The sequence below is a fragment of the Hydra vulgaris genome, chromosome 15, assembly GCF_038396675.1.
Source record: "Hydra vulgaris chromosome 15, alternate assembly HydraT2T_AEP".
Classification (NCBI taxonomy): domain Eukaryota; kingdom Metazoa; phylum Cnidaria; class Hydrozoa; order Anthoathecata; family Hydridae; genus Hydra; species Hydra vulgaris.
In genome coordinates, this window is record NC_088934.1 from 26,896,928 (window position 1) to 26,908,942 (window position 12,015).

General features: G+C 29.6%; 1 protein-coding gene across 1 annotated transcript; it reads left to right on the forward strand.

Moving 5' to 3' along the window:
• The first annotated feature begins 10,106 nt into the window (after nt 1-10,106).
• LOC136091845 (heat shock 70 kDa protein 13-like) lies at nt 10,107-11,409 on the forward strand. The gene is given in 2 exon segments (XM_065819557.1): nt 10,107-10,793; nt 10,795-11,409. Coding segments are annotated over 2 exon segments (804 nt in total). The 5' UTR covers nt 10,107-10,604.
• The last annotated feature ends 606 nt before the right edge of the window (nt 11,410-12,015 follow it).

A 12,015-nucleotide genomic window follows, 5' to 3' on the forward strand; every position in this document is an offset into this window, starting at 1 on the left:
GCAAAGAGGACAAAGCTCACGACACTTACTACTTTTCAAAGTATTGGTTGGCGAGTTCACTTATAAAATTTACGAACCAAAACCAAAGCTGGAACTTTTTAAAGCAGAACGATTTTCCGAAACACTGGGACAACAAAACGTCTCAGTACTACAAAACAACAATAGAAATATTAGGCAAAAACGGGTCCCTTTTTAACGTTCCCCTAAAAACAACAAAAATTTTTTACTTAGAAGTGGCAACAAATCGGCAGTCGTTCCAGCTGAACTTTTCTGGAACGGTTCAACAAAAACAACAATGCCGTGGACCCAAATTTGGAAAAAAAACTTCACCTCCCACGCATGCGGACCGACTCAAAACATCCTCTTTCGTTTTTTACACAACAGTTTACCTTCTGCGGCCTTGCTAGCCAAAAGCACAAGGCAGCAGATCGTCAAAAATAACAAATGCAAAACTTGTGGTAAAATCGAGGACAACATGCACATCTTTGCCTACTGTCCTCCTTCTGTAGAAATTTGGGAGTATTTTAAACAGGTATATAACTCCTTGACATCCCGAAACAACTTTTCTCCGATAAATTCGATTTTCTTGATTGAAACAGCGACTTTATCGGAGAAAAGCCCCACTTCGCAGCTGCTGTTGACACTCACTCAAACCATCATGAGTGCAATATGGAACAGTAGATGTCATCACATGTATAGTAATAAAAAAATTGACCCAATGGCAGTGATCAGGGTAATAACCAGGAACATCAGGAACATTATTACCTTAAAATATAATTATTATGTCCGTAGAAACACCGCGGACTTTTTTTGTGAGTATTTTTGTATTAAAAACATTTTCTGTCAAGTGGAGAATGGAAGTCTGAAACTAGACATATGAGCTAAAAATTTCCTTTCCTCTTGCAAATTTTTATGCTATACAACAAAATTATTATTATATATGATTAGCAAATCACTGCCAGCCCTTATTTTATGAAATATTATTTTAACACATAAGTTTCTTATCTATAGTGTTCGTAACGTAATGTTTATGTAAAAGTCCTGTAAATCTTTTTTAATTTTTTTTTACATATAAATCATTCCTTTTTACCTTATGAACCTTTCCTTAACCTATTTTAAAATTTCTCCTTTTTTTAACTTAATCTAAACTCTTGATTTCTTTCCGCACAACAGCAAATAAATAAAAAACAAAAAAATACAAAAAAAATATAAAATCAAAAAACACAAAAAAATATAAAATCAATAAACACAAAAAAAATACAAAATACAAAAATTATATAATAAAATATACAAAACAGATTGTGTATATATTTACGAAAGCTTGTAAAACCTTACATTGTAAAAACTTAAAAACCTTAGTTAATGTTATTAAAAAAAATTGTAAATATTTATTATTTTGTAATAAAAAAAAAAAAAGTTAAGAAATAAAAATACAAGGCGGTCTACTGTTCCACTATTAAAATACATAAAGACAGACTCCCAGGAGGCTCACGTTTAAGAAAATAAAAAACCCACTATATAAAAAATAAAAAATCGAAAACGAAAACGAAAAAACGAAAAAAATTAAAATTCGAAGAAAATAAAACGAAAAAGCGAAAAAGAAAACTTCAAAAAAAAAGATTTTCACTAAAAAATATATCTGGGCATTTTAATTTACAAGAACTTTGTTAATTTCTAGATTAAAATTATTTTCTCCGCTCCAGATATTTTTGCATTCTTGTAGAAAAGAAATCTTTTCATTATTAATAATAGAAATTTGGAATTCGTCTGACAAAATTCTTTTAAATTTGCCTTGGAATTCCAGCATGAGCGTCCTTCTGGGGTAAATTTTTTTGTCGTGGAACGACCTCATTCTATTGCAATATATTATGTATAATAGTTCGTTAGTTATTAGTTTTCCAATATAAAATTTATTTATAAAAGTTGATGAAAAGAAAAGTAGTGATTTGAAAGTGTTTTTAAGAGGTATTAGGTATGGGTATATTTTGTGAATGAGGGCTAAAGTGTATTTTACTAAGGGTTGAACTTTTTCACACTTAAACATCATGTGTTGTATGTTTTCTGATTCTTTCATATATTGTGGGCAGAGATCGTCTGTTATATGGCCTCTTTTTTTAAACAGTGTATTGGTGGGTAGTGCAAAATGTATTAGTTTATTTCATCGGCTTTGTTGTTGCTTTCATTTTTGTGTATGGATATAAACAAATGGGGCCATTCTTTTGTTAAGGTATTATTCATACTGTTGAAAATGTCCTTCCATCTGTAAAATTTATTGGGTGTACTTTTATCGTTGTTATTTAGGGAAGTGTTGTAAATTGCTTTAGGAGTTAAGTCAAGGAATCGTATTCGACGGTTGTTTTTGGTGCTTATGCACAACGACGTTTTGTTGTAGTCGAAGCTTTGACTTTGGGTGTTTATCATGTTTTTCCATTGGGGTGGTAATGAATTTATTATGGTTGTTAAAAGGCGTTGTTTTATACCAATAACTTGGCTTTCCAGAAAACCCTGGACAAATACTTTTGAGATGTCCCCTTGCATGATTAAGTTATTATTTATGGATTCTTGAGTTGGTTTCATAGTTTGGTTTTTGTTGCGTATGTATGGGTTAAAAAATATTGGTTGCATTAGCACTTCTTCGATGGTGAGATTCTTATGGTTATTGTGTTTTAAGTAGAATTTATTCCAACTTTTCATTGTTTGTTGGTAATACGGAGGTAGAGTTTTTAAAGAATCATATGAGTGTGATGTGAGAAGGACAAGGTTTCCTTGATTAGCGTTTCGGTTATAAGTATGTAGGAAGCTGAGTCTTTCCAGGCGCCGTTTTTGTTTTTGTTATACAACTTTGAGATCCAGCTCAGCTGTAAAGATTCGAGTTTTTTCTTGACGTCGACTATATTTAAACCTCCATGGTCTATCGGAAGTTTTGATGTTTGCTTAGGGGTTTTTACGGTGCTGTTATTCCATAGAAAACTTTCTATTTTACGTTCAATTATTTCGATTTTTTTGTCAGAAGGAATGGGTGTTGTGAAGGCTAAATGCCATAAGCTGCTTAAAAAGGTTTGATTTATTATGATAGCTTTAGCTTTTATGGATAACCTGAAACGCTTCCAGCTAACAATTTTTTTGCTAATGATGTTAATACTCTCATCCCATTGACGGTTTATGCAGTTACTTGTGTTTGAGAAGGTTATACCTAGACTCTGGAGAGTCTTGCTGTGCCAAGAAAAATTGAGGAAATTTTCTTTTATCGGAGATCTGTTTATTCCAAGCCACAGGCCTTGGCATTTGGTAGTATTTAGTTTTGCTCCTGTGGCTAGTTTGTATACATTTAGGGCGTTGTCTAGAGCTTTTATAGAGTTGTCTGAAGAGAGGTAAAAGTTTGTGTCGTCGGCGTATTGTTGGAGCTTTGTCTCTTTGTTGTTTAGAGTTATTCCCTTTATTTCGGTATTTTTACGGATGTATCCTGCAAAAACCTCAGCTTGCAGAACGTAGAGTGTCATTGAAAGAGGACATCCTTGTCGTACTCCCCTGTGTATGTCTATTTTTTCTGATAGGAAACCGTTTATTTTTAGATGTGAACTTATGTCATAGTACAGTGTTTTGATAAGGTTTATAAATTGCACGCTAAAACCAAAATTAAATAGGCAGTCATACAAGAAATTTCTGCCTACGCGATCGAAAGCTTTTATTTGATCGATGGATACGATGGAAGCATCTAAATTGTTTTTGTTGGCGATGTAAATAACGTCTCTAGTGTATGCAAGGTTTTCGTAAATGGATCTGTGGGGGATGCATGCGGTTTGATCTTCTTTGATGATTGACGCTAGTATATTTGCTAGACGGTTTGAGATTATTTTGGTAAGTATTTTGTAGTCGGTGTTGAGAAGTGATATGGGTCGCCAGTTTGAGATATCGGCTTTATCCCCTTTTTTTATAGAGGCAAGTTATTATGGCTTGTTATTGGGTTTCTGACATTTCGTTTTTCTGAATGATATCGTTTAAGACTTTAACTAAACTTTCTCCTAAACTATTAATGTTAGATTTATAAAATTCCGCGGTTAGCCCATCTTTGCCGGGTGATTTGTTGTTTTTCATTGTTTTTATTGCATTTTTGACTTCGGCTAAATCAATCGGTTTATCTAGTGAATGCTTTTGTTGTTCGGAAATTTGTTTTATGTCTGTATTTTCGAGTAAATGTTTTTGCAGCGTGACATCGTTTTTGCTGTTTTTATAAAGGTTTTTGTAAAATATTTCAAATGTTTTAGTGATATCAGCTGTGTTATTTTTTTCGTTTCCGTTCTTATCTTTAATGTTAATGATTACTTGTTTAGATATTTTAGCTTTTTCAAGTTGAAAAAAGAAATTGCTGCATTTTTCGCAATGCGTCCTCCATTTTATTTTAGCCCTTATTTTTGCGCCGTTTAGTTTGTTTATTTTGAAGGTTTGTAGCTTTATTTTAAGGTTTTCACTAAGATGTTTCATCTTGGGATTAAAAGGCGCTTTTTTGAGAGAGTTTTTTAGCTGTTTTTAAGTTTATATTCTTCTTGACGGCTCTTTTTTGCCTCCGTTTTGCTAAATTTTTTTGAAAGAATTTTAATTTCTTCTTTAAGAGAATCCCAGTCAGATGTTTTATTTTCAGACTGATTAATTTTTTGGTTGGCTAAATATATAATTTTTGTTAGTTTTTCGTTATAGTTTTGGTTATTTAAAATTTTGTTGTTTAAGATCCATAGTTCTTTTCCGATATCTAAGTTTTTAAGAGTGATGGTGGCGCATACTGAATTGTGGTGATCTGAAAAAGTCATCGGCTCGTGTTCTATGTTTATTAATTGTCGCATGTGTTTGCTAATATATAAGCGATCTAAGCGGGAGAATGTGGTGTTATTGGTAGATTTATAAGTATATTCTTTTGTGCAAGGATTAAATTTCCTCCACGTGTCTTCAACGTTAAGTTCTTTTAATAATGTTTTAAAGGCCTCGATTGAGAGACATTTTTTTCGATTTATTTGTGGGTGCCGATCTATTTCTTTCAGAACCATGTTAAAATCGCCCCCAAGGATTATAAAATGGTATCTAGAATTGTTTATTTTTATTTTTTTGATAATTTTTTTATAACCAGAGTTGGGTAAAAATCCTAAAAATCTTTCTACCGGACAGCCATTCTTTTGAAGAAACCCAAAAATGAACACAATTAAACAACACGGCTAATATCAGAAGTAGAATCAATACTGATGGAAAAATATTTACCTTTCTTCATTTCTTTCATCATTTTTTGTATAAAATTATCTGCCATTACACCTATGAACTGCTCATATATATTAAAAGATAGGTTCGATCTTCTAAAAAAGATAGGATCCTTTAAAAAGGGTCAAACTGAGCAACGTGACTTTTTTTTACCAAATCAACGTTTTTGCACGAGTAATTCGCGCATAGTTATTTATAATTTGCAAGTGGACTTTGATTGCCTTTTGAGAATACTTTCTTCTGCCAACCATACACATTTATAATTTTTATAAAGATGAATTTTCAATGGTAATATTCTCGTTTACAAAATAAATATGCGCACGTATACTTGTAGGCAGAAAAGCAAATAATTAGAAATTGGATATATACCGTAGGTCTATCAGTCAATCTATGATTCGGACATAATAACAATATAAAAATTTTCGTGAAAATAGCGTAAAATTACAATTTAGCGACTTTCTAAGATTCTACCATTTTGACGGCTGGCGCCCTATCAAAACTTGGCGCCTGGGGCCAAGCTCCCTTCTTTGGCTCCCGGTAAATACGTCTCTCCTCATTTGGGTTCTAAAGTTTCATAAAATTTTCATTTTAATTTGCTAATAAAAAGCCTTATTTTATATAGTTTATTTGTGTTGTTACTAGGAATAGAATTAATGTCGTTGAAATAAATGTTTTTTAATAGTTGTGAAAATCTACTTCTCCAAAGAGAAATTAAAACGAGTGAAACATTTAACCTATTAGGCTGATGTAGATGTAAACCTGTGTTACATTGTTTCTTACCTAGAATGATGAATTTAGACCTTCTTTTTGACTTTACTAATAGATTTTTGCTTGTGCCTTCTTGATAGTGGCTATGCAACTCTTCTTGTTATCTCAAAATGAAGGTACTCTTAATGAAGGAACTATGTGGTTGCTAAAAACATTTAATAAGTCATTCTTAATAAATCTTGACATATTCCTATCTTAATCATACAGTTGTGAAATTGTAACATAAACTTCTAAGTTGTTACTAAGCTGTTACTACAGATGACTATAAATCAGCACATGGTCAAACTTTCTGACAAATACCTAAACATTCTTATTGTAGGAGAACTACACAGATATCAGTTGGCAAAATCCAGCTTCTGATTCCAAATAACTCTAAATCAATTAAATTTATTAAAACTATTTGTGATTCTTTTTTAACCAACATATTTCAGAAGCAGTACGTATTAGACCAAGCCATCTACAATTGACCTCTTATTTACATCCAATGAAAAAACGATTTCCTTTTTAAAACATTTAGCACCCATAGACAATAGTCATCACTAACTACTTTGTTTTGCTCAATATATCAAATCTACTGAAAATCTACAGCTAAATTAAACAAAACTTTTATACATAAAAGGGAATTATGATAAAATCAATAAAGACCTTGCAACAATTAAACTCTGTCGATCATCCAACTCCGAACAACTATGGAATATCTATTACAATAAGCTTAAAACAAGTATAAACAATAGCCCATCCCATTTTGACCATCATGAACAAATTTTAATACGCGGAATGTCATAAAATATTCCCAAAGTATTGTTTCTTTAATGAAATTTTTTTTTTTGGCTGACTATTTATACTCTTTTAAAGTTTAAAATTTTTACATTTTTTGAGTTTTTTAGCGCGCTTTCAAATAATCGGCGCCAATAAAAATTTACAAATCGTTAACTATATAATAACGTCATTACAAAAAATGGAAGGTTTTTTTTCTATACCGATTGTGCACATTTTTATTACTATGATTTTTGTTAACTGGTGGTGTTTTAAAAACGCACAAATTCGTTGTGAAATTTAAAAAAACGTGGTTTTTAAACACAATAGCGTCGAGGCCCAATACATAGCAATTAGAAATTTGTTTGATGGTTTTTATCTCGATCATGTCGGAGATCTTCATATAGCCATAGTCGTAAATAAAACTGTTAAGCCGGCGAATCAACTATTTATATCATAAAACCATAAAAGGTTAAAAAATAGTAAGTTAAAGATAAAACTACTTAACTTTAGAACACTTTTTTGCAAAAATAAAATGTATAAATTTCTAATTTTAAAATCATTTACATTAGTATACTTTTGTAAAATATATACAAATGCCGGAAAAAATCAGACAATTAGGTGAAAATTAACAGATATGGAGCTGTTCCACACGCCTTAAATTTCATGAAATTCAAGTTGCATTACTCTAAAATCAGGCAGGTTTTTATTCTGAGTAATAAAATACTTAAAAAGATCAATAGAATGGTTGACTACATTTCTCTTTTCGGGACATCATGTTTTTGCCTTGCGACTTTTCTGGTTCTGTAATTTTTAAAGCAAAACTTAATTTCATAAGTTTTGATATTTTAGTCTTATTTTTTAAGAATAATTTATATCATAAAGTAACAAATTGTTTAAAAACAATGGCTTGCAAAATGGTTTAAAATAAGATAAAAAATTAAAAGATAATAACTCTAAACCAATTTTTTTTTTCCAATGAGAGACTTTTCTTAAAATCAGAAGAAATATAGTAAAAATGAAATCGATAGAAATAGCACTTTGATTTTATCTTGTCAAAATTAAATGTAATAAGTTTTAAGAAGTGTCATTTTAAATCTTATTTTATCTTCATTGCATTATTTTTAATTTAAACCCCTAAGATCAACAGAACTATTGGCAGATGTATTATGAGCCTGCTGCAGAGGTGAAATTCAAATTATGGTAAAACCTAGATGTGTTTGGTGCTGGCGTTAGCATTTTTTAACCGAGATCACAATATAAAAATAGTTAAAAGTTCTGTATTCAAAAACAAACGGAGTTCCAAAAAGATGTAAAAATGGAGAGAATCAAAACTGAAATCCTTCTAAAGGCAGTTTTTATTGATGAAGACCAGCCACTAGGTCTTGAGTTGTATATTTAACCAGAGTACCGGTTAACTTTTGATACTCTAGGTCATAGTTTGAAAAAATGCCAACAAATGAGACTCTCTCAGACTTTTTGGATACAATGAATTCCAAAACGTTTAAAATCTTTCAATGTCGCTAACAACTCATCAGATCTCACAGCAAAATCGTAAATCTATTAATCATGGTTTCAGAAATTTATTTCTCAAAACAAGAAATATATTTCTTGTTTTTAAAAATAAATTGCAGGGTAGGATATTTATTTCTTAAAAAAAAACGTGTTTCTTGTTTTAAGAAAAATATTTCGTAATAAAAAATTCATTTTGCTGTGCTTACAGAAAATTTTGAGTTTTTTCGACGTTATGTAGAGCGTGTGGTGAGGACGGAGAAGCTTCATAAGCTACTTCAAATAATGAGTTCTTGTAAAGAACTATTAAAAAAGAAGAGTGTATTCAAGAACATGTTTCTTAAATTATTAAGCACAGTGTTTTTTTTGGTACAGGAACTCATTAAGAAAATATCGTTGAGAATTAACTAGATTTGACATCAGAGTTTATTAGCGCCAATACTTGGAAATTGCTCTAAATTTAGTCAAAAATCATAAAAAACGTAACTTCTGAAGAATTGGCGCGAATGCTTCTATTAAGAAATCATAATAAATAAAAAAATTTATATATAAATATGACCTTTATGCCACTCATTAGCCACTCCGCATTAAAGTTGGTTGTCGAAAAAAAACTATGGGATTGGCTAATAAACAATACAAACAGGTTATTATTCACTACTCGAATATATGCGTTGCTTGACGCATGCGCATTATATGCCATAAGTGTACGCATGCGTTGTTGTCCATAAAAGTATTAAGACTAAGTATTAAGTTTAGTAAATTAGTAAAAAGGGCTCGTGGTCGTTTAAACAAAAAACGTTTAAGCAAAAAAGTTACTGGTTTGATATTAGCAAAATATAACTAGAATAATTATAAATAATATAACTAGAAACTATATCTAGAATAACTAAAATAAATAGAAAATTTTTTTAATAAAAACGAATTTTTTATATATTGTAGTATACTTAAAGTAGTAAAATTAGTTATATAATATTGTTGATAAAATATTTATTTTTTTATTAATAAAAGCTTATTTAAATGCAACGTTTTTTTTTAGAAAAAAATAATAAAAACCATGCCATATTACTAAAAAAAAAAGAACCGAAAAAAAATTCGCTTTAACATCTTTGCGTTTTTAAATTTTTTGTTGAACCACCCGCTAGCATATATAGAAAATAGTAAAAATTTTTAGCGGAAGTATTTTTAGTTTATTTTGAAAAACGTCTTTAGAGTAAACATTCTCATTTCCTTTATAGTTATAGACTTATTATGTCTATATATAATAGTTGTAGTAATAATCATAATATATGCTAATAATTAGTAATAATACTTATTATGTTAAAGAGAGATATTTAAATATATTTTATAATAATTTCTGATTAATAATAATTGATTAATAAATGATTTCTTTAACCATAAAACTAAAAAAATTAAAAGCCTAATTATAACTTTACAAAATCAGGTTTAATCGAAAATTATAAATTATTATTGTTACAATTTCAAAGATCAGTTTTTATAAAAAGTCTTTACAACCATATTTTTATAAGTAATATGGTTGTAGAGAATTTACCTTAGGCTGAATTATGTAAGACATTAAAAAATTTTTGACAAAAAACTTTTTATTTAAAAAAGTTTTTTGTCAAAAATTTTTGTATTTCTTATCGTTTACAAATAGCTTCTTTAAAAAGATTTTTAAAGCATTTTGCAATGTTTTTTGAAATAAACTTTTCTTATAAAATATCTTTTAATGTTTAACATAAATAACAAGTTAAAAAAAGAAAGTCTTTATTAGATGTATTGCAAAATAGCAAAACTATATTTTACTTTTAATATATATAAATTTTATATGAACTATTTTTAGTATATATAAAAATGAACTCAATGATTGGATCAGCTGCAATAGCTGTTTTTGCATTAATAGTTACTGGGTATTTTGTACAAAGTCGTTTACCACCTCCAAAACCAAGCATAGTGGGTATTGACTTAGGTACAACTTTTTCATGCATCAGTACTTATGAGTTTTCATCAGGTAATGTAACTGTTTACAAGGATAAAGACGGAAAAAATATTATTCCTAGTGTTGTCGCAATACTTGAAAATGAAGTATTAGTTGGTTATAAAGCAGTTGAGCAAATTGAAACCAATCGAAACACAATATATGATGCAAAAAGATTTATTGGTAAAAAAATTAGTAGTGAAAAAATTAAACAGTTATCATCTAATTATCCATTTAAAGTTTCTGTTAATTCTTTGAATGATCCTTATTTTGAAATAAAACTACATAATGGTACTAAAGTGTTTTCTCCAGAGATATTGGAGCTTTTATCCTACGTAAACTTAAAGGCATGGTTGAAAGTGCAATAGATCGTACTATTAGTATGGCAGTTATAAGTGTTCCAGCTGATTTTAATGAAGCTCAAAGAAATGCCACAATAGAAGCTGGGCGTAGAGCTGGTTTAAAAGTTTTACGTGTTATTAATGAACCTACGGCAGCAGCTTTAGCATATGGTCTCCAGAAAAACCTGGTATAAGCACAGTTATTGTTGATTTTGGTGGAGGAACATTAGATGTTTATTGATGGTGCGTGATGGAATGTTTATTACAATGGCAATGGCAGGAAATAACAGACTTGGTGGTCAAGATATCAATAATAATTTAATTAATTTTGTTCGCAAAAAGTTGGAAGAAAAATTTGGTTTAGTTGAAATAACTCCAAATGATTTACAAGTTATAAGAGACCAAGTTGAACTCATAAAAATTAGTTTGACTGATAATGTTGAAGCTGAAATAAAATTTTCACTTGAAGCTATTTCTCCAATAACTGGTAAACCAATCAGTTACTTTTATGTTTTATCTCGTGATGATTTTAATTCTATTAATAAAGAATTATTTTTAAAAGTCTTGGACCCAATAAAACGAGTTTTAATAGATGCAGAAATTACAAAAAATGAAATAGATGAAATTGTTTTAGTTGGTGGCTCAACTAGAGTCCCAAAGGTTCGTGAACTTGTTGCTGATTTTTTTAACAAAGTCCCAAATACATCTATAAACCCTGATATAGCTGTTGCAATAGGTGTTGCAGCTCAAGCAGGCATTTTAGGAAATGGCTGGCCTTTAAAAGTTGAAGGAAACCCGTCAGATTCAGAATGAAAAACTGCGAAAAGTTTATGTAAATGAAATTGATGAAGATTTATAAAAAAATTTTGTAGCAATTATTAGGTGTAGGTTTAAAAATTGTTTTATAAAAAATTAAAAATTGTATATCTTAAAGCATATTTAATAAACTTTTCCCACAAACTCTAAAATTTAAAAAAATTTAATAGATTATTTTACTGAATTGAATAATTTGTTTTTCTTTGTTGTTTTAATCGAAATTCCTCAAACATGTAAATTTTAAAAGGTCATTTTATAAAGATGTAATTCATTTAGTAATAAAATTAAAAATATGACTTCTAACTTAATGAAACTCGTTGCATCATCTGTAGCGATTGCAAATCATGCAGGTCACATAATTCGATCTGTTCTAAATTCTGGTCAACTTGGAGTTATAGATAAAGTATGTTTAAATTTATTAGGCATTGTTTAATATAATTTAACTTTTTCAAAAACTTATTTCAAGTTTTTTATACTTATTTAAAAATTTGAATTAGGCAGTTGGGTTTAGCTGTAATAATTTTATTGAAATTAGGCTATTGATGGCGAGGAGTTTGATCCTCAAACAGAAGCTGATCGTTCTGCACAGTGTGTCATTATAGG